Genomic DNA, 24,718 nt, shown 5'->3' on the forward strand with positions numbered 1-24,718 from the left:
TCTGTTATGTAGGTTAGAAAATGACTGCATTAATGGAAAGGGTCTGAGGGAAATGATGTTGTTTACGGAGTAACAAGCATGAACATTCAGGGACACTGCTAGCTGAAACTGAGTTGACTTTTAAGAAAGAAAAAAACAAAACATGAGGCTTCCGCTCCTGAGATTACCATTATGAGATGTAGTTGAGGTTCATGGGTTGGGACTGTACAAACAGAAAGAAAGGTAGAGAGGCAAAGGTGACACACATGAAGCAGTTAAGTGCCACTAAAAGATGGAGAAAATGAATACATGTTGAATGAATGTAGGTCAGAACTCTTTTTATAAGAAAGTTTGCAATGAGAGAAAATTGAAAGCGGAACTAATAAAAATATATGCATTATATTTCAGGAAAAATAAAGCAGTTTCGAAGCATTATGTGGCTTAAGAGTAAATTGCAGAAACCAAAAGCTTAAGCACAGTTTAATGTACACTACGGGATGTCTGTAATGGACCACACAGAATATGCAAAGCTAAGGAGATGAAGTGCATGAACTATAGAAATGAGCATTTAAAAGAAAGGCATACAAATGTGAAATGATGAGTGCTTTAATATCTGCTCAGATCTAAGTATAGCATAGAAGAATTACAGCCAATTTTCCAGAGGTTTTTATCAGTTCAACCTTATCTGCTAGACAGAGGGCGGTTAAAAGCACATAAATCAGACTGCGCTACTCTAAATTAAATGAACGATTTAAAAAAAAAAAAAAAATTACAAGAACTGCTTGAGGAAGACAAAGCATTTTGAAAAGACCACTGAAAATTACATTATTCGCAGACAGTCCCTATAACTTCAGATCAGATGAAAAGAGAGGAAGGACTCAGTCACTGTGAGATTACAATGTACCATAACTAAAAAGAAGTGAAACTGAACCTCTGGCAAAAGAGGATTTCACCATGCCACAGCTGTGGAAACTTAAGGCTACACTGCTAGCAGAAGAAAAAATGCAGAACTCTAAATTGTGTTTGTAGCAAATTGCAACTTTCCATGGGTGATAGACAGGGAACTTGTGTGTATAAATGAAGAAAAGCTGAGCTTGCTGGATCACAAAGAGGACACTACAGAACTGCAGCCAATGAAATAGTGGTTCACTGCAATACAATATGTACCAATAACTTTTAGTTTGGCAGAGATGAAGGTATATAAAGACAAACAGCCAGAAACAGTTCTTGCACATTCAAAGAAATTGATCCAAGTAAAAGAAGATCAAGAAGATCAGCAAGAATCTCATAAGGATCTGCCAGGAGTCACACACATGCACATGGGAGGCAGCTAAAGGGCTTGACTGAGGGTAATTCCACGCCAGACCAGGGGGTGGCAGAGTGCACCAACCCTTTCTCTCTTTCCTCTGCAGACCAGTTATGGGAAATTCCGCCTGGCCCATGATGATGTCACTTCCTGTTCTGGCCCTGCTGACCTCAGTTCTGGTTTCTGGGCCCGATGACCTCATTTCCAGTTTCATACCTGGTGACCTCACTTCCTCTGCCCGACCATAAAACCGCCATTTTGTATCCTGTAAATCAGTTCTTCTTGAACTCAGTGTGACCATGATCTCAAGTCTTTACATTTTTTAACCCAATTTACATTATACGGGGCAGCTATCCCAAACCTTTTTCAGGCATTTGTCTATTCTTTTGACACAGAAAAATAAGATGCACTGTGGGCTTCCTTCTCAATCCCCATCTCCAGAATGCCAGAAGGAAGTAAAAACTCATGTGTTTTATGTCTTAATACTTTATATTAAACAAAAGTAACCACTCTGAACTAGGCAAATGGAGGAAAAGTAGTAATTTTCGGGTTTTAGGTACTCCACCAGTAGACACACTTGTGACAAATCATAAAACACTAAAGGTTTAAAAGGCAATTATTTTCACAAGACCAAAGTAGAGTAAATGTGTTAATCATAGCCATGTTTGAGTAATCAAATATAAATGCTGCATCTTAAATATTATTCAAAGACATTCTCAGAGAAGCAGCTCCAATGAAAACATACATATGTGTGTGATGACAGGTAAACTACAGGAAGGTATCATAAAAATACGTAAATAATTAGGGCCTTACAAGTACCAAAACGATATGAAAAAGACTGCTTTTTCTATTGATTACTGTACAGGTTGTAAAGGTGTAAAGTTAGACTGAAGGGTTGGTTTGCTAAATTTGTTAAACTCGAGTTAAGTGTAAACTTAATAGCTTAAAGAATGGTGTAGAGGGACTTAAGAAGCTATAGTTAATCATTTAATGTGGGGTACAGTAACACAGCAAGGATGACATGACATCATAACAAAAGTATATGGTGTCGCACATGAATGGCAAGTCTTTTACTCTGAATTTTTTTACAAATATGCCTGGGTGTGTACTAAAGGTTTGGAACATTTGTTCTCACAGTCTCTTTTTCCCACTCTAGATTGGAGGAACACCAACTGGAACAAGCCTAGCATCATTTTCGTCCCACCTCCAGCTCCGCCTCTTCCTCCCCACCAAAATTAAGGCAAGTTCATCTACCACCAGTCGTCATTTCACTAGTAAAGCTGAAGATGTTCAAATTCTTTTCTCGTGCCACTAGTGCATCCAAAATAGCACTTACCCTTTTTTTTTCTTTAGCATTTCTTCTACGTTAAAACCCAATAAACAGACATCTCCTGGCTGGAGCTCCAAACCATTCTAGTTGTTGACTTTCTCCTTATTTTAGACTATAGTATTCTCAGCAGACTACAAATAAGGCAGATATTTATGTACATGTTTATAGAGTCATTATTATAACATGTACAGAGTACAGTTAAATTTTAACTATCTGTGCTAATCAACATGCAAAAAGGAGATGGCTAGGATACCATAAGGCCACTGGTTCAAGCCCTAACATTGGCTCCCTTGTTCAGTTTATAAGGTAAGGTAGTTCTACTGACTAATCATGGTGCCAGAGTGACAATGTGGGCTCATAATATTTGTTCTTGTGTATAATTATTAGCATTTAATAAAGTATGTCTTGACTTTAGCTTGCCATATTAATGCAGAAAGACAGTGATCCTAAAAAAGCAAGTAATTACTACAACAGCAAGAAATCTTATGTTTCAGATGTCAGTCCAAAGCTGTACATGAAAGTAGCATTTAGACCTTTGCAGGTTATTGAATTTCAATAATTGTTCTAAAGCAATGTAAATGAATGATGAACAATTATTGCTGCTATTGTAGCTAAAGGTGGTGGAACCTGTTACTAAAAATAAGGGCCATTACTCTTTAACAAGAGGGTATGTAATTTTAAAGGCTTTTTTCATGAAATAAATAATTCTTAAGAACACATAATAGTTTCTGATTTGGGCTTTCTTTATCAGCTGTTGAGTTTTGGATAAATATTTGATAAAAGTCATTGGAAAAAAAACATACAAAATATTAAGAAAAGTGTGCTAAATAACTTTTTAAAAAACTGCAATTAAGATGCTCTTCCTATTTTAGTTGGCATCTGTGAAAAGAACACAGTTAAACAAAATAAAAATTAAAGGTTAATGTGGGTTTGTGAGGTGTCTGCTATTGGTAACAACTGCTACTGCCATCAGCTGCAACTTAAATAAGATTATATATGAAAATGAAAAAAACATATATGCACAAAAAGTTGTGATTCAAACGTTTCTTATAAATAGCTGACAGCAGCAAAACAAACATGAAAAAATAGATTAAAGCATTTTAGAGACAGAAATAAGAAGGAGCACAGACTAAGCCACATATTCTATTTTCAGTTTCTTCTGCATTTTGTGAGGTTATAGTATTTGTTTTTTTTTTTGGCTTGAAATATATCAATTGTATTTTCTGCATTTTCATACAGTTAATAGCTGTAGTGATTTAAAGTAATTAAAAAATGCAGAAACATACATTACTATAAAAGGGTACCGGTTTCACAGATGGTCCTGTTAGAGGAATGATACTCACCTAGCTAGTATCACCGGTGTACTTGTTTTATTATACAGGTGACTTTATGAATTTGGGCACTATTTAAGTATATAACAGGAGATATGTTATCATCCTAAGGAGGGTCAAAAATTATTCCAACCTAAAAAGTCCAACCTAAACTTAAACACTATGAAGCTCCACCTGTTTTTTCTTCTCTCCTGTGCTTTCTAAGCATGTCAGCACTACATCCATTTAGGTGATTTAGTAAAGAATATATCATAAGTCTAAATAAAAAGCACACCTTAATTCATGGGGAGACCTTATACTACCTTCAAACATGAAATATTTAGTGTTATCCATGATAGAGAACTAAACAGGACTCTGGTTTTCTTTGAAACAGGCATTTCAGCAATAGTTTCCTATTATTTGTGTTCCAGCACTGGTATGCACAATCTCTGCAGCATATTAATTTGCTTTCTACTACTTCCCTGATGCTTTCAGTGCTTCCTGAAGCAACATTATTTGTACTCTTTATATACAGTAGGTGAATAGACAAATACTGCAGCCTCTCCTGCTCCGTGTTAACAAGAGGCATGTTTGAAGTCATAAGGAGCCTTTGTCTACCAAGAAAGGTGGCTTAGCATCCTACGAAAAGCACAAGTACATATCTGGATAAACCACATAACAACAGAAAAGGTCATACACATTTATACAATCTATGATCATTTTGAAGGAAAAAATGGACCAACTCAAAATGCCTCTATTATTCAATTTTAGGAATTTAAATAAAAATTGAAGTTATAAAGTTATATATCTGAATGTTGACTTTGTGTGTTATTAACAGTTATGGACCCACAGAGGTTTATTTCTCTAGAACTACTGTTAATTTGATCTATATCCTTTTGTTCTTTATCTGGATTAGCAGATTATACTCGAGCCTTCCTTGTTTACCTCATGTATTTGTTTTTTAACACTGTCATTTTCTTTGCAACCAGTCTCTATGTTGAATTTGTCACAAATTATGGTACCTTCTTGGGCTAGGTATTAGAAATTTTTCCTGGATTAATGAGAAGAGTTGTGAACAATGGTTGTCACTGCCATTGGGTTGTGGAGAAGCCTAGTTCAACTCCAGAAAAATCACTGGATGTGCAGATAAATGAAGAGTTTATTTGATGTGTTTCTGTTTAAAGCTTGTTCTTTACTTCGCCTTATACAATTTCTTGTATTAGGAATTTGTTAGTTTTCACATACCCCTTGGGGTCAGAGCGCAGGGTCAGCCATTGTACAGCGCCCCTGGAGCAATTACAGGTTAAGGGTCTTGCTCAAGGACCCAGCAGAGTTGGATCTCTTTTGGCAGTGACGGGGATTTGAACCGGCAACCTTCTGGATACCAGCACAGATCCTTAGCCTCAGTGCCACCACTCCGCCCCCTGGACAAAGCTGGACAAAATGTGATGAAAAAAGAAAAGAAGTAATATGATGAGTTACTTTATAATGTGCACATGAGGCCACATATTAGGGGCTAAAGAGTACACCATGCCATTTCTAAGACAAAATGATCCTGAGCAGAACTGGAGCCTATCCCAGCAAGCATAGGGAACAATCCCCTGGGCAGGGCACCAGTTTATTCGCAGGGGATTAAACTCACACACACAACACACCCACTAGGGCCAATAAAGTGTCACCAATAAACTGAACCAATATGCCTTTGGACTGTGGAAGGATACCAGAGCATCCAGGGGTAACCCACACAGATAAAGGGAGAACATGCAAACTCCTTGCAGGGAGGACCCAGGCTAAAAACAGTATTAACATGTCAAAAAGAGATGTGATAGTCTGGTCTCATTGTCTTTATCCTGCCACTTGACATTGAAGGAAAGGGAGTGCAAATAATCCATTGTAAAGGTCGAAAGTACTCTGCTTCATAACTAATGAGAGCTTTCATGATGTTATGCAGATTACAGTTTAGAGAGGAGACATCACATCAGGCTGCTAATAAAGTTAGGAATGGTAGTGTTATTTGCTAACCTAAATTTGTTCCCATGTATTCAGCAATCTAGTGGAAGTAAGTGACACAAGCCAGACCTTATATCAAACCTGTCACTGTTTTCAACATTGAAACAGCTTTAATTGGGTACCTAAGAAATATAAAGTTCAGAAAAAGATCTATGTAAAATCACCAATTAAGCTGTTAAAGGAAGTTTTAAAATAGTTCACCTGTAGTATTTTACACACTTGGCTTGTAATATTTTACAGAAATGTTGAAAACAGAGTTATGCAGAGAATTATTGCATTCAGAAGGATGATATAAAATATTAAATGTACACACACACAAACACCCCATATTCACACACAGTGGCAATTTCCAAATGGCAATTAACATATCCTAAAAAAAAAAGATAAACAATATGGTGGTAAATAATAGGGTATAGATTTTCAAAGTTCCAAACCACAACACTGTTAGCACGTATGCACATGCATGAAGCCCATTCTCATTTGTTTAATGCCTGCTTTATCTCACCATCATCAAAGATGGAGAAGGGCACAGGAAAAACACTTTCACAAATGAACACAGAGTATTCCACACAGTGCTTGATGTGGAAAAAACTAATGGCAGTACTGTCTATTTTTGTCTGCTTCTTGGTCCTCCTCATGATGCTGTTTAAATTTAACATACATCAAACTTTCCCCTTTGGTGTTTTGACTGTGGAGTTATACATAATGTTTTATTAGATGGGTAGCCAGTTAAAACTGGGACATTTTGATATTCTTCAGTTATTTATCGAGACACATAGCCTGAAACCTGGACTCTCCTTGTCAGTGAGATGCCTGGTCACCCTATAAACTAATAAACTATGGTGATAGTGAAATAGTGAATCATTATAATTTGTAGATACTGCAGCTGTGAGTTTGGTGTAGTGAATGGTAAATACCAAGTAAATGATTATTTGCTTACACAACAGATGGTACTTCATTCATATCTAAATAACCTTTTGTTTTCCTTGCTTGCATTTTGTATTTTTACAGTTAGGAAAATCATTTAAATTACCAGTTACAACTTAAAGCTTCGGGAGGAATAAGATAGTGATGCACTGGTTCTCCTTTGCTCAAGTCACTAGGAAAACCTCATAAAGCAAAAAACAACTTGCTAATACAGAGTTTTCTGTGAGAAAACAGCATGTGACCTTGCCTACCCTAGCATGCAGTCTGCTGCTGTTTCATTACCCTATATTGGGGATCTGTTTGCTGTCAATAGCAACTATCAGAGGAGAAAAATAGGAAAATATACAAGTTGCTGTGACCACTGCCAAGGCAAAATTGAAACAGTAATTCTTACAGTCATACAGAATTTTTCTGTAATTAACATCCATCCATCCATTTTCCAACCCGCTGAATCCGAACACAGGGTCACGGGGGTCTGCTGGAGCCAATCCCAGCCAACACAGGGCACAAGGCAGGAACCAATCCCGGGCAGGGTGCCAACCCACCGCAGGACACACACAAACACACCCACACACCAAGCACACACTAGGGCCAATTTAGAAACGCCAATCCACCTAACCTGCATGTCTTTGGACTGTGGGAGGAAACCGGAGCGCCCGGAGGAAACCCACGCAGACACGGGGAGAACATGCAAACTCCACGCAGGGAGGACCCGGGAAGTGAACCCGGGTCCCCAGGTCTCCCAACTGCGAGGCAGCAGCGCTACCCACTGCGCCACCGTGCCGCCCTGTAATTAACATTGATGAGTTAATAAAATTTTCCAATGCTTTCCAATGGGAGATTTTGAAATTTTAAAGATGTGTACAGTGTGATCTATTCAAGATATCACAATAAAAATGGAACTATCTCAATAAATTTCCTTGAAAAGTAAGTGTACAACATTTCTGCAAAATTGGTTCACAGAAGGACAAGTTGTTTCCTGTGTACAGACAGACAGCTACGGATGTCACAATAGGTGCTTCACACATTAAATGCAAATGCATCATAAAAATGCACAAATGAAGTAAATTTATACAAAAGATAAAAAGCAGGTGTCACAAACAAAACATATTAACAGTTTTTATATTTAAAATAAGAATACTAAAACAACAAAATCTTAATGAAGTGCTCATCTACCCCTCCTTTCCAATATTACTAATTAACCACAATCATTTTCACAATAATTCAGAAGAGTAGCACTCACAAATGGGTTACTCATCTGCAAATGATATGCCACTGGATATTTATAACCCAAACCGTTCTCTTCAATATAGGTTACAAATAATGGAAGAATAATGCAAGATTTCACAGTTTAAAATAAGACTGCTTAAATCAGTTTTACTTCCTGTGAACACTAGCGTAAGAATTAATCTGAACATTTCAGTGCTCGGTGCACATACAGTAATCCCTCGCTATATCGCGCTTCGCCTTTCACGGCTTCACTCTATCGCGGATTTTATATGTAAGCATATTTAAATATATATCGCAGATTTTTTGCTGGTTCGCGGATTTCTGAAGACAATGGGTCTTTTAATTTCTGGTACATGCTTCCTCAGTTGGTTTGCCCAGTTGATTTCATACAAGGGACGCTATTGGCAGATGGCTGAGAAGCTACCCAACTTACTTTTCTCTCTCTCTCTCTTGCTCTGACATTCTCTGCTCCTGACGGAGGGGGTGTGAGCAGGGGGGCTGTTCGCACACCTAGATAATACGGACGCTCGTCTAAAAATGCTGAGATTACCTTCACGTTGCTCCCTTCTGTGCAGCTGCTTCGTGAAGTGACATGCTGCACGGTGCTTCGCATACTTAAAAGCTCGAAGGGCACGAATTGATTTTTGATTGTTTGTTTTTATCTGTCTCTCTCTCTCTCTCTCTCTCTGACATTCTCTGCTCCTGACGGAGGGGGTGTGACCTGCTGCCTTCATTGCAACTGCTTTATACGGCGGTGCTTCGCATACTTAAAAGCCAAACAGCCCTATTGATTTGTTTGCTTTTCTCTCTCTCTCTGACATTCTCTGCTCCTGACGCGCACTCCTTTGAAGAGGAAGATATGTTTGCATTCTTTTAATTGTGAGACGGAACTGTCATCTCTGTCTTGTCATGGAGCACAGTTTAAACTTTTGAAAAAGAGACAAATGTTTGTTTGCAGTGTTAGAATAAAGTTCCTGTCTCTCTACAACCTCCTGTGTTTCTGTGCAAATCTGTGACCCAAGCATGACAATATAAAAATAACCATATAAACATATGGTTTCTACTTCGCGGATTTTCACCTTTCGCGGGGGGTTCTGGAACACAACCCCCGTGATCGAGGAGGGATTACTGTACACTAATCAAAATAAAAAACTGAACTGCATTTTACCCATATGTAGAGTACTTTCTTGAATCAAATTGAAACAATATTTATCAAACAATATGAATTTCAAATGCCAATATATATATATCACATAGATATTTAACCACAAAATCAGTTAATCGATCTTTGTTGAATAAGGAAATTAAGTCTAGAAGAACTTTATTGGCATAAAAGTGTGAGCTGAAAACTTTGAGAAAACAATTAAGGAAATATGCCCTTACCTAACTCCTCCAGAAAGACATTCATCCCGTATACCCAAGAAAGTGAGTATAACATAGTAAAAAGTGAACATTTATCTAGTTTACTGTCATGTTTTAATATCTTCCAGTCTTAATTATGGAATTATTGTTAAAGGCCATATTAAACAGATCATAAATCACATACATTTAAGGCTACTGCAGTTTCTCTTTCATTTTTGATTTAAAATGCAGCAAAGTAGCATTTTTTTCATTTGTTAAAGTGAATCATCAAGACATATCTCACTTTTAGTTGAAGATGATCTGGATCTGAATGGTTTTCAGCAAAAAAAGTTAACATGTTTCATTACACTTGAAAATTACAGTGCTTCTGTACACCTGGTACTTTAAATTCTACTTTGTTTTATAGATCATTATGTTACTATGATTCCTAAGTAGTTATGAATCAATCAATTTATCAATCAATTCCTTTAGCAATGAGTTAAAGGGTATTCTTGCAGTCTCAAGCATGAGATGGGAACCAACTCTGGATGAGAAGAAGGAAATGTAAAAGAAGTAAGGGTTTGTGCTATTAGTTCATTATATTAATTCATGATACCATTGTTGTAGACTGGTCGGTACTCATGTGCTAGCATTAACCTGTTAGCAGTTACCACTGTAAGTGCATCTAGTGGCAGGCTATGTTACCTCTGAAAACAAAAGCAGCCAAGCCAACAATGAACTTGCCACTTCCAACTTACAGTATAAATGACACAAAATTAAAATGTAAATGCACAGATAAAAAAAATGAATCTGAAGGGTGACTGACTTGCTAACAAATGTAGATCTCTCACACCAGCCCTCCTTCTTCAGTTCAAAGGAAGAGCAATATAAACACTCCTCTTCTATTAGGGGGAAGTGTTCTTTGCTACTTTCATTTCACAAAATTGTAATTAAATCACAATAAAATTTAAAACAATAAAAATCATAGCACTGTCCTGTTATATATTCATATTTTTAATTCTAGATCCTCAATGTCTGTTGAATGCCTGTCTTAAGGCAATGGGACCTTCATTGCAAGGAATGACTGTGTACAGAGATGTGATGTCCATGGACATGGACATTTCTCCTGATGAAGGTGTCATTGCTCATTAAATGTCCAATCCTGGATTCTCCTATGAACACCTTTATCAGATTGACAGAATTGGTTCCTACCCACAATGCTATCTCTTTTGTTAACAAATTTTTCCACTAGGTCACTGAAGTTGGAATGAGCATTAGAATGGGACCTAGCTATGCTAACATCTTCATCGACTGGGTGGAAGAGCATTTCTTTTCTTCCTGTCTAAGCTTTGTACTGGACCAGTAAAAAATATATATCAATGATTGTGTTGGTACTGCCTCCTGTAGTTCATTAATGATTTTGCTAGTCTCCATCCATTTCTTAAGTTTACAGTTGACATTTCCACAATAACTTTACCATTTTTAGATATCAGTCTTTCTATCGTTTTTTCTGGACTTGAAGACTATGCCTATTACAAGCCAATGAACTCACACAGTTACCTTGCAGTGATGAGGGTGACTTCTGTAATGAAGCACTCAGAATCAGGAGTTTCTTCATTGAAAGAGGACACCCTATTCATATTTTGAATAGGGCTCTCAGTCACAACAGGAGTAGACCTTGCAATATTGAGTCAGTGACATCTGTTCCAGCAGCAACCCAAGCATTTTCTAGATAATTTTCCATTCACGTACTGAGAAATGGCGAGTTGTCCTCTATAATGTTTGCAGATTTAAAGGGAACAGGTTTGAGCAGTTACAAAGCCTATTGTCAATCACTTTACATCCTTGGTCATAGCATCACTGACCTCTCTATTTGTAATATTTCACAAGGCTTTAAAGACTCTTTTCAAAGAAAAACAGAAGACGTTAAGCTCATTCTCAGTCTGGGATCACACATGACCAACTAACTTTTTAATCTCTCCCTTCATCTTATTTAATAGCAGATTCTTCTCACCCTCTCACCTTTTCCCCTTTCATTTACCTTGGCTTTGTTTCTCCACTCCTCTCCTTTATGTTACCATAAAGATCAGTGATGCTATGACCTAGGATGCAGAGTGATTTACAATAGGCTTTGTAAGGTCTTTGATCTCAACTGCTCAAATCTGCTCCATTAAATATTCTGCTAGCTGTTTCTGTTTCATCTATTTATATGGCTCAACATGTTCTACAAGAAATGCTGTAAATACGATTTTTAGATGGGCAATATTGCTTGTTTAATATTGAATATTGAATTTACTAGAAGGACCAGATACAGGGGTATTGTTAGTGACATATTTACAAGTGATAAATTGGCACCTGTTACAGCTCAAATTGTCTGGTGATGAAGATTGTATGGGTTAGGGGGTCAATGAAAGGAGATCAAGGGAGAGTCATAATCAAATTATGTGATTTTATCAACTACTAGCTGAAGTTACCCGAAGTTGCCTGGCAAATTTCCTAAGGCTGTGGGCCTTATTTGAATGTATCAGAAGTACTATTTAACTAACTGAGTACTTCTCTGTATACAATATTTGTAGTTTTTTTTTTTTTTACCAAGGTCTAATATTATTAGTTCACTAGTGATCCTTACATTTGTATATTCTACAAACAGTACAACTGCATATGAGGAAAACATTCTTGCCAAAGATGAAATCTTGCTTTTCCTAGTAACTGACATCAGGTTTTGTTGATGGTCACTGCATTTGTATTTTTTTGATCTGAAACAAGTAATTAGAAGGAATGATGGGAATTTTCGGTATAAATATGATTTCTCCTGTAAGATATCATGTGAAAATGGTAACTTCAATTAGATTTCAATGTAATACTTTGATCTCTAATCTTGTTCTGTTTCAAAGTTTTGCAGGGTTCAGATAAAAAAAAATATACTCATTGAAACAGGCCTATTGAATAAGAACAACAGCTTACTTTGGAGAAACTGGGAAAGTAAAAGTTGCAACCAATTAGAATAATAATAATAAAAGTAATTCTTTATATTTATATAACACTTTTCTCACTACTCAAAGTGCTTTCCACACAGGGAGGACCCAGGAAGCAAAGCCACAATCTCCTTACTGCAAAACAGCAGCGCTACCACTAGAGCTGAAGTAAACCCCAAATAAATTTACAAAATTGAAAACAATACAAAGTCAAAGTACGTAGCAAACAGTGGGTTTTTACTTTGTTTACTCATGTGTTTGTTTCCAAATGTATTGTCAGATATAGTGTGTTTATGTGGGGTACATGGGGTGCAGGAGAGGGAGTAGAATAATATTATTATTATTAGATGTTTATGATTTTCATTTGTTTACACAGTTCACTCATGCATTTGTTTTTGTGTTTTTCGTCAGCTGTACATTTAAGCTTCTATTGTTAATATGGCTTTATCCTGAAAGCCACACCCAGACAATAAAGTTCTAACACTGAATCATATTTTAATGTAATATATTACAAACAGCAATAACGTTTACAGGCTGCAGATTTACGAGGCCTATGCAATGAATTAAACATTTTAATTTTTGTGGTTGTTATGGCCCTTTAAATATATTGCAGTGATTTCATTGTAATCTGTCCCTTCTTTTGGAGGCTGTTATTTGCATAGACTAGAAAGCCCCAAATAGATTAGTGGCACTGTGTTTGTCCCAGCTATGTCTCTGTGCTGAGAGAAAAAGCAACACATTGTGCTAGTTTAGCGTACTTGGTAGAGCATTATTATTGACAAATATCGACAAAAAACACTTGTCAGCTAATAATTTCTTTGTTCTACAATCAGTCAAGGCATTTTTTGCATTTTGGGATATTTAGCTTTTCTGTTGTGTGGTTTACCCCTAAATATTGATATATCAAAATGTACTTTCTTAGTGGATACCTACTGCCCTGAGTGTACAATCCTGCCAAATTTTCAGTTAAACGGCAAATACTGTGTTTGCTGATGAGTGAGTAAACAAATCAATGAGTGAGTCAGTCTGTCAACATTGCATTTTACACATATACAAAGCCTATCCTCTCTAGATTAGGCATGGCATAAGAACTAACTCGGAAAGGGTGTTAAGTCCATTTTAGGGCACTCTCACACACACACACACATAAACTAACACAATAAAAGCAATGAGGGGAATTCTGCTGCATGTTCCTGAGTTCTGTATTCTTTGGGAATTAGTAAAATTATGAATACCAAGAACTGCCCTTTGTTACACAGAAACTTTGCCAGGGCTTTCCGTGTAAGCAAAATCACAATAGGAAATGTCTGTCTGGGTGTGCCTTGTCTTTGAGGTTTCAGGAAATCTTAGAAGTCAGGGAATGAGGAAACAAGCAGTTTCTCATTTTATCGCAGTAGGAAATAACTTTTAAAAGGATTACAAATAATGCAAGGGATGGATTTCTCATTTAAAATTAAAACTCTGATATCTTTGAACAAACATAAAAGGCATAAAAATAAAATACTGTTAAAATGCTAATAAAAAACAAAAGCAAGTGTATATTATTTTGTTCTTCCATCTACTGTACAATGCAAAACATATTTAACAATTAAGTTTTTGAAGGCAAGGAGAAGATGTTAGGTTACCTAAACAAAATAATCCATAAAATTAAATTGTATTAAATTACAAGTAATCAGTTTATGCAACAAATTTTAGTCTGTCTGTCACATTTACAAAAGGTACAATTAAAATTCACTATATTGCATCTATAAAAAAAGATCAAGCTTAAATCTAATGTTATTTTCTTGTATTTATAAGTCAATATATTTTCTGCAATTCCTGAATTTGAAAAATCACTAGTCACAATTTTATACCCAGACTTAGATGTTGCATAACATTGCATCAGGGTTTAGGTGTTGGTAGGGTAGATAACAAAAGATGACTTAGGAGCTGGGTAATATGATTTTTAATATAGACAAAAAATAACCTAAAATAAACCAGGATTTGGTCTGAAAAGTCAGTGGATATACAGAGAAGTACATTGTTGTTAATAGGCAAAAGTGTCAAAAGCATAGTAAAGACAGAGAGAGAAAAGATATAAGATAAAGTCTGTGTGACAAGTCAGTGAGAAGGGCTCATTGTGAGAATCGCTGCCAAGCAACTGAGTAACCAACTTGCTAACAGAAAAATGAAGGCACTCATGCCTAGCTGGAAATGGCACAAATATTTACATTTCCAGCTTGAAATAGATCTAACCAAATGCACTCATTTGTCATATTTTGATTTTTCTTGTCAATTACTGGTTTGAATGGTAAACGCCAACTGTGACACAAACAGGGGCAAAAAAAAAAAAAGGATAACCCTAGTTATCCTTAGCAGGGTACATTCAGGGACACTCCTTAATATCAGGACAATTTAGAATTCACAATTAATATAATATGCACATCTCATGTATGTGGAATGAAATGAAGGAGACGGAGAAAACACACCGTGAGACGATGTGAAATCCATACAGACATTGACTAGTCTGGCAATTGATCACTGGCCCATGTAGCCCTTAGGCAACATAGCAAGCACTGCACTTTGGTCTAGTTCTTTTTCAAAATCAAATTATCAATAAACAAAACACCAAAGCTGATCAAATCAGAGCTGCTCTTAGTGATTCAGAGTGCTTTCTTGTGTTTGTTCTAACATTTTTTGATTATAATGAGGTCCATTTTAGTGTGACATTTGAATTAGTTAAAATTGACCTGCTGTTTGCTACTCAGAACAGAACATATGAGACTCAGAGTGGTATAGATGTTTAACATACATAGGTGAAGTAGAAAGGTAATTCTTGAGAATTATTACCTTAAAAGAAATTGCCAGTACATATTTATGGAAAGTGTAACAGTACATACTGTAAAAAACCCATTTTTGATGAGTAATATTAAAATGATACAGTAAGAAGATGAAATGGAGAATATAGCTAGGGTGAAGTACGAAGTAAAAACTGAAAAATACTACTGAAGCAGAACAATACGAATGATTGACAGGAGATATACTTTATTTTACAGCTGTTTAACGGCCAGCATAATTTGCTATGATGGATCATAAGAAACATTGTGCAAGAACCAAACTGACATCAGGTGGTCAACAACCAACCTAAGAAAGTATAATACAGAAAACCTATTTATTGTGAAATTAAAAAAATGAATAGCTTACTTGTGTCTGTGTAACTGGACTTGACCCTTTGCTTTCTTGGGATAGAAAGAATCTAATTGACATGAAAAGTTCGTGGATGCAGCAGCGAAACTCCTCTTCATTCTGTCCACCAGTAGCGAGGGAGAATAACCGACGAGATTGTACAATATACTTAAAAATATACTCAGCAGCCTGAAAAAAAAAAATTACATATAAATACAAAAGGATATGTTTGTGTTAGGAAATGTAACTAGAAGCACAAAAAAACCCTATCTTCATGCAATAAATCTACGTTTACTGCGGTAACTCTCCTATTTTTTATTACATTGTAACCATATTTTTTTATATGAGAAATGAGAACTGAATTAAATGTTATAGGTATTGAATACTGAATCATAACCTAGCCGTAGTTTTTGCTTCCATTAAAGATATGCATTAAAAGCAATACATTATATATATTTAAGCACAATGTCAAGTGAAGTTTATGTTTGTTCTGGGAGTGGATTAGAATTGATTTTTATGAAACCAATGACTGGTCCCTGCCTTATACCTACTATTTCAAGCTCAGCAAGATCTTGGAGAAAACACACATTAATAAATGAATATATTATGGTCAGGTGTAAAACCCATAGTTATCACTGGCCCCTTGCTTTTGGCACAACAGAAGGCTTACTCTGCATACCTTGAGCACCTGCTGAATGTGGTCATGATGTTCAGCTTCAATTATTCGATCCACATACCATTTTAAGACCTTTATAAGATCCCTACAAAATAATGAACAATGCGTACATAATTAAAATATAACAGATTTACAAAACAATGCAAATTTTTGAACATCTTGACAACTGTTGCACTATTAAATCTAGGCATTTAAGTATTTTTTAAACAGGAGCGCTGAATATCCGAAGGAGTTTGTTTGCTGACTTTACACTTGAATGAGACACCAATGTGCATATATCACATTTTTGATCGGTGGGCACAATTTGGGAGCCTAAACTACAGAACCCTTGAATATTTATTTCCTGACACTCAGAATATTTTTGTGGAAAAAGCAGCCCAACACCTACAGCCTAGAAATAGTAGCAAAAATCAAGATATCGCACAGCATGATGCTCCAAGATACAGTACCTATATACAGGACATACAATAAAACTGAAACATGCATTCCAGTATTTAAGCTATGCTAATGATTATTTTCTAGAATTACTACAGTGATATTTGGTTAATATAATTGTATTAGTTATTACTAGCTCATTTATTTTCAAACATTTCATGCTTAATTCACAGTAACCTGCAAAACAAACAAATTATGAAGTACTGTATTTAAAAAGGGCGGCACGGTGGCGCAGTGGGTAGCGCTGCTGCCTCGCAGTTGGGAGACCTGGGGACCTGGGTTCGATTCCTGGGTCCTCCCTGCGTGGAGTTTGCATGTTCTCCCCGTGTCTGCGTGGGTTTCCTCCGGACACTCCGGTTTCCTTTCACAGTCCAAAGACATGCAGGTTAGGTGGATTGGCGATTCTAAATTGGCCCTAGTGTGTGCTTGGTGTGTGGGTGTGTTTGTGTGTGTCCTGCGGTGGGTTGGCACCCTGCCCGGGATTGTTTCCTGCCTTGTGCCCTGTGTTGGCTGGGATTGGCTCCAGCAGACCCCCGTGACCCTGTGTTTGGATTCAGCGGGTTGGAAAATGGATGGATGGATGGATGTATTTAAAAAAGGTAAGGTTTTGATCAGTAGTGTGTAATACTCTTTCAGATAAACTACACATTAGTTTAATTTTATTACTATTCATGTTTTTATTGTCCATCATATCAACAACTAACTTTTAGTTCTATTTCCGAGCTGCTGATATTTGTAAAACAAAATATTCAAAACTGGCAGAAATCCATAAATCTAAACTTGCTTGGTTTGCAATAGAAAATAAATTATTTTCTAAAATGTATTTCTGCTCTTTGTTCTGTGCTACTGCCAACACTTGGTCAATTTACCAGCAATCAAGTAGTTAACAACTTATTAAAAATATGGAATCAAAGTAGGGTATGTGCTGAAACAGAGAAGCTGTTATCCATTGCACTGATACATGATAATCACTCATTTCTCCCTTTTATACCCTATGCAGTATTCAGTCTATTGAAGATGCTCATTTAGAGATCTCTCTATTAATAATGTATCTGCATCTTTTGAACTATTAAGTTCCAAATCGAATCTGCCAGCAACACACTTTTTCTTTTATATTCAAGTTAGTAATGTCATTAAAATCACCCTTCCTAATTTCTCTCATTTCTTTTACCAATAGCTATCCCTCAGTTGAGAATGTCTAGTGTGGTATCAGACAGCATTATGTGCTCATAAATGATTTTAAGGAATGATAAGAGTAAAATTTCTGAATTAAAATTTCATACAAAAAATAGCATTCTGCCATTTATAAAATACACTCAAGTTCAATATGCGGCAAGCATGCTCTAATTCAACTAAAAACTGTTCATTCATCACACATCTGAAATTACATAAATGTATTGAGGGCAAAATCCAACCTGTGAGTGATAGCTTCAAGTGCCGACATCGCTAGATCACATGTGTTGTGAATGTTCAACACTTATAATTTTTATACATCTCTCACAGCCTTAGACTAGGAATCACTGCTGACACCACAATGGAGGTAATTCAGGGTAATACCAAACGGGATAAAAGTGTGCTATGGAAAATCAGTTTGAATACCATGAAGACTTGCTGCATTTTGCTCACTTTAGAAGAATCCCAATCCACCATCTCTTACTCAGTGGGAAAGCAATGTTCTATATTATCTCAAATTGGAAAAAATCAAATATTGCTAATGAAGATATGTTAAGAATTTTTCCTGAACTTGACAAGAACTCATTAATGTAATGTTAAAGAAGACAGGCCAGGCCTCTGTTTAACCTTTTTTTATCACATACAAAGAACCATTTTAGAGAAGGCACTCTAGTTATATATATCTCCTGTATGGGTAATGAATGCTGAGTTTCATGGATTGCTTTCAAGACATGCTATTATATTTTCTTTTGGTTGCTTTAGTAGTGTTCCATTGTAATGTTTTGTTTCCAAATTAAAGGAATTAATAAACAATACTTCTACATAAAATGTTTATAACATCAGCTGTATACAACTAATTTAAAAAGTACTGATTCACTGTCTAAACATCTTAGACCAGCTCAGACCATTCTGACAACATGAGTGTAAGGCAGAAGCAAGACAACAATATAATAAATTATTATTCTTCCACAGCTATTCCTATTTTTATATGGGGCTGTTTTTTTTTTTTGGACTAGACTACTCCATTTGAGGTTTAGGTATTACTTAATACTAGAGTAGTAAAAATCTTCTGTTATAACTTTTGTTTCATATAAGCACTTTTCACTTGCTTGTCTACTTTATACTGTATACAGTGACAACATTTTGGTACAAGATAATGAAATATGTAACAATTCCTAGGCTGATGTTTATATATAAAGGTGAGAATACTTTATAACAATAAATATTTAATTGCAGTTAGCATAAACATTTGTAACTTGTGAACATACTTAACCACTTAAGAACAACTATTTTTTTTAAAAAAGTAAGTATTTTTTATAAATATTAAATCTGACAATCTGCATAAGGTCAAGTGAATAGCTGTTCGTCCCTTTAGAGTGCATGTATAAGTTCAACAGCTGGACCACAATTCTGGCAGCCCTTCACTGACCTTAGTGCAGCTTTCAAAGAACGTGCAATATATAAATTAAAGCAGTGCTTGGGCCACAATATTACACTTTAAATGACGCAGTACCAAGCAGAGTTTGTTTATTATCTTCAAACTTGTATGTGGCAATAGCTCACATGTACACCATTGTGATGGTTTGGCGTAATGGGAAACTAAACTGCAGAGCCTCTGCATTGTTATTTCCTTACAATGAACACATCTGAAGTGTCATATCTGTAGTAAGGGGAAACAGCGGATCAGCAAGCAAGCCAAATCCTTTACCACCCAGGCCAGTTTGGTAGTAATAGCAGCAATCACATTAGTCAAGACAGAAACGGTGCTCAATAAATGATCGAAAAACAGAAATAACAGCAGTCATTCAGTCTGGTAATAGATGGATTAGAGTGGGATAAACACTTTACCATTGTGTAGTATAAAATGAAAAATAATTTAACACATGTGTCTTAGATGTTTTTAGAAAGCAACATTCGGTATACTAGTTACTTTTGTAATTGTCCCTTCAATACTTTTTCCAGCAATTCACATTCATTTTTCATATGGAAAAGGCTCCATAATGATTGTGGCCAAACACCTGTCAGTATGAAATGTTGGCCAGGGTTGATGGCAGCTGCCCATCCAAACAGTGGCAGTAGGAGTGGCAAACGAATAACTGTGAGCAGTATAGTGAAGGATTGAGAAAAACAGACGAGTTGCCAGGGATTTTGTAAAATGAAATGCCAAAGAAACAATGGGTTCCTTCCAGAACCTTTCTGGCTTCTAACAGAGATCTTCTATTAGCAATGCACAGTTTTACTATTACAGTTCCAAATCTATCACAAGTGGGAGCATGCACTAACAAAATAATTATTAACTTTAGGACACTAGAAAACATTTGAAGAATGAAAATTTAACCTTGAAACCAGAATAGCTTAAATGGAAAAGAAAACAAAATGGTTTCTGTTGTGTTCTATTTTCAGTTTCTTTTGAGTGGAATACATTCTGTTGTACTAAATTTTACTTCAGGAGATTTTATAATTGGGATAGCTATATAGAAGTAAAATGGCACATCATAAACATTTGGAAAAGGGTCTTTTATTGTACTGTAAAACAACAATTGTGCCCGCTGTTGCTATTCAGAACTTAACTTTCTGTGACAATGACTGTACACAGGTGAACCTGTCATTCAACAAGTCACGGCACCTGGGCTGGGATATTTTCTGTGTGACAAGTTAATTTGTCATATGCTGCATGACTAACTGATGAATTTAAATTGAATCAGTGCAAGACTGACATCCCGTTGCTCATGCTTTATTCAAAACAATAATAAAAATCATTCAAATGACATGTTGATGTAAATGTCCGTTTGTGAGGAAAAGTAACATCCACCATAGACGTTGCGGTGTCTGTTTGCTCAACATGACACCAAGAAGAAATGATTGAGCTGCATTTGTGTGTCTGCTTTTATCCCTTCAGCGAAAACTTTTACAAGTACCAAAAATTTACACAGGATGTTACAGACTCACATTAAATGTATGCTTTTATTATGTGATAATAATAAATGCGGCTCACTATTCAAAGTGCTAAATATAAGAATGAAAACGAGGAGTTTCAAACTCAGGACTTCGAGGCTGCTAACCAATAGCTTTTCCACTGCGCCATCTGCATAACTCAAAAACAAAGCAGTGCTGCAACTGTGAAAACTGGTTGAAAATGAAACGTGCAAACACATGTATGTGATTGTCTTTTATTTTGTACCGACTGAGAGTTGGTCTTCAGCAACGTGTCAATTGAGCAATTTCTTTTTCTTCGGTTTTATTCTTGAATAAAAGCATACTTCCCTGCTAGCGCCCTGCCCGGGATTTGTTCCTGCCTTGTGCCCTGTGCTGGCTGGGACTGTCTCCAGCACACCCCCGTAACCCTGTGTTAGGATAGAGCGGGTTGGACAATGACTGACTGACTTACTAAAAGCATACTTATTTTGTTACAGCTTTTGTGAAAGTGTTTATTGGATATTTGAGCTTCAGTCTACACACAACCTACACGTCAACATTATTCTGTAACATATGAAAACATTTTCTGTTTTAGCCGTATGTTCAGCATGTGTTGCCTCGCATTTCCTCTGTCATTCTGTATTTACACAGACTGTTGTAGACACGGAACACACATGAAATGTATTTATTTCAAATCACAATATTTCATTACCTATATAATTCCTTACAAACGCATTGCCAGATAAACACTTCAACACAGGCTTGAACTGTGAGGACAATCAGGACAATGCTGTCATCTGACTGAATAGGGAGGTGTAGCAGGCTGTGTTCTGCTAATCCACACATTTGCAAAACAAAAGCGGGCTTTTAGTGCAGTGATAAGAAACTACAAGCTTCTTGGCATATGCCAGGAGGTCAGGGACAACGGAAAAAAAATCGTAAGCTTCAAGAATTCTAGTGTTAAAAAGTAGATGTACCCATTATCCTGGGAGAACTCACTCTGACACTGTCCATGTTCTTTGAGGAGAATTTTAAGGGCACTCAGAGGAAACTCTCAGACGAGCACTCTACTCTCACACTGTCTAAAATGTCCTTCTAAAATTTTTCTCTGAAACTAAAAGTTGATGTACTGCTCTCTGTTAGGGGGGCTGAAACTGACAATATCTTCTCTCTTTGTGGATCAGAAAGCTAAGATCAAGACTTTCAAGACAAAACTGTGTGCCAGTGGTCTGAAAAGGCTGAAAAGTAGCCATTACTTCAAAAAGGGAACTTCAGCATCTAAACTCTGGTGCCGAAAACAGTAATAGCTTTCCCTATAAAGTTGCAGATGACACAGAAAAGGGCCTAACTGAGAAAAGCACTGCACACCACAGACAAAGGGTCATGCAGCAAAGAGAAAGAGTGTAATTCACTGCAAGAAGAATCCTCCACTTAAACCTGGAGCAACAACAAAGTAACAACTCCACAAAACATCGGACATCATATTTAAAGACTTGGTATCATAAAATTATTTAGTTATGTCCAGATAAATTAGAACTCTAAATAGCAAGTAAACAGTCAGCCTATCTATGTTAAACGTTTGTCTTCCTTGTCTGTCTGTGTCCTGTCTTATATGTCAACATATATAAACAGTGATCGTATTTCTATAATCCTTGTGTTTTGTCCATAAATTGTATTATTCCATTTCTAAACGTATTCTTCAGTTACCTTGATATAGGTTTTAAAGGCCAGAGACTCCCCTTCTACAACAAAGAAAGGTAAGGTAAATAAAGTAGGAGCCTCAAATTCTTTAATCAATTACCAGCATTGCCAAAAGCAAAACTGATAATTAATTGATTGAGTTAAATCTCTTCTCCTTTCCTACATTATTATGATTGTCCCTGGGTGGGCAGGTTAAAGTTCATTTTCATCTTTTTACTATGACAAAGACAAAAATGTGTAATAAATAATTTAAAACATCCTTAGAATATCATAGACAGAAGCATGCTTTGTTATATGAAAGCAACACAGTACCTGTATGATAATGTTCCTGCAAAGTGACTTTCAATGTAGGTATCCATTACTGGTTTAAAATGTTGAAATTTACTGTCCTGCAGCAAATTTATTATATGGACCTAAAATGGAAAACAGGAAAACAAAAGTTACTGTATTGATGTAGTTTATATAAAACAGAAAATAATGACGAAATGGCCTCTACACCTAAAAAATTTAAATCTAGATTTTTATTAGTATATACACACACCTCATGTACACAAGAGCAGGAAGGGGCTGCAACATTAAAATAAGCAAATCACAACCATGAAGTGGAAAAAACACCCTAAATAGTGCCAACAACACAAAGTTGTTAGTACAACGTTATACATTTTCAAAGAATGAAACCAAATATGCCCAAATTCTTCCATTTTATGTTGCTGGATTTGTAGACTCTTCCAGAGCTCAGATTTTCTAATTATAAAGTTGTATATCTCTCTATGGCATTCAGCTAGTGCCATTAGCTCTTTGGGGTCTCATATCCCTGGACCCACCCAACCTACCCTGAAAACAATTCACTGGGCAGACCACTTTAGCTACAAGGGGAAATATTAAGCAATATATTTTTCAAAACTATCCACTAGATTTAGATTGTTGATTTTAAAAAACACTGTCAACAACATGAACTCAGTAGCCGTTGAGGTTAACTGAAGCCTTACACAGAATGCTATCATGAGCAACAAGAAATATACAACAGTTAATGTTTTTACCTCAAATATTAAGACATGTGATAACAAGAATCTTAGGTTATGTGTCACTTTTAGGTCAGGTTCACTAACCCTCCAATTTACATTTTGGTTTTTGGCAAACATTCCCCCTTATTCTTACTCTTTTGTTGAATCACTTTCAATTGGATGGCTTTATTTTTTGAAAGGTCCTTAAAATGTTGTGTATCAGTTCATTGCACCAAACATTTTCAGACTGACTAAGGTGCATTTAAGGCTTCATAACCCAAAAAATTAAATCACCTATACATTTTGATGGATTAAATTTCAGCAATTTTGAAAGCACAGAAAATGTAAATGCCTCTTTTCACAAAGGTGAAATAATGAATGAAAATACTTACTAGGCAATCAAAAACCTTTAACCCAAATCTTTGAGCGTTTTCATCTAAAATCCCAAATAAAGTGTCTAAAGTGTCTTGCAAAAACTGAAGGAGAAAAAAAAGAGAAGCACAATTATTTTGTTCAGTGCTCTCAGTCGAGCAATTGACAAATGTGTTTGAAACTAAAAAGTTTACTGGCCTTTACTATTTCAGAGCCATCAATTTCTTTCAGCTTAGATAGACTGTCTGCTATCCTCTCAGGATGTGCTCTCCACTTTAAAAGATCCAGCATATCACCTGAGCAAAGACAAATACATAAACAGACATGAACAAAAAAGGAAGCAATTACATGTGTTGATTTTAGATGGACTAAAATTGTCTAATAAATAGATATGCAAACACAAACAGAATTACCACCAGTATAATAACTTCTAGCTTGTTATTATATCATTATGTTTTCACACATGGATGCTGGGGGAAAAAATTAAAAGCAATGCATGAAGACCATTGTCACTTGCATCTATGTATTCTGAAAAGAAAGATGAAACATTTATGAGAAAGGGAAGAACTCTAAGCAGAAATTCAAGCACAGCAAGACAGTAGTGCTAGCCACTGCATCATCACGTAGGCCATTTTCATACTGTACTGAATGTTTCACTTTCCTTATTAAACAAATGGACTTTCTGGAAAGGTGATTAGTTAAGCTATTAGTGGTTAACTAAATTAAACAATTAAATGTACTTAGTATTATTCATTCAAGTTTTTCCCCAAGACAACTTCCTGCCATTAAGGCAAAATCAACCCCAGCTGCAAGCCATGGATAGGATTCTAGTCCACTGTGAGGCACATCTATGCAGAAGTTCACACTG

The 24,718-nt window shown here is 36.1% G+C and overlaps 1 protein-coding gene across 1 annotated transcript in view; it reads right to left on the minus strand.

Moving 5' to 3' along the window:
- Positions 1 to 24,718, minus strand: part of LOC114658995 (dedicator of cytokinesis protein 4) — a 432,716-nt gene that overhangs the window by 117,631 nt on the left and 290,367 nt on the right. The window contains 5 exon segments of the mRNA XM_051928746.1: positions 15,592 to 15,762; positions 16,253 to 16,334; positions 22,787 to 22,887; positions 23,871 to 23,954; positions 24,049 to 24,146. Of these exon segments, the coding sequence (XP_051784706.1) occupies positions 15,592 to 15,762; positions 16,253 to 16,334; positions 22,787 to 22,887; positions 23,871 to 23,954; positions 24,049 to 24,146 (536 nt within the window).

Source organism: Erpetoichthys calabaricus, chromosome 1 (assembly GCF_900747795.2).
Source record: "Erpetoichthys calabaricus chromosome 1, fErpCal1.3, whole genome shotgun sequence".
NCBI lineage: Eukaryota > Metazoa > Chordata > Cladistia > Polypteriformes > Polypteridae > Erpetoichthys > Erpetoichthys calabaricus.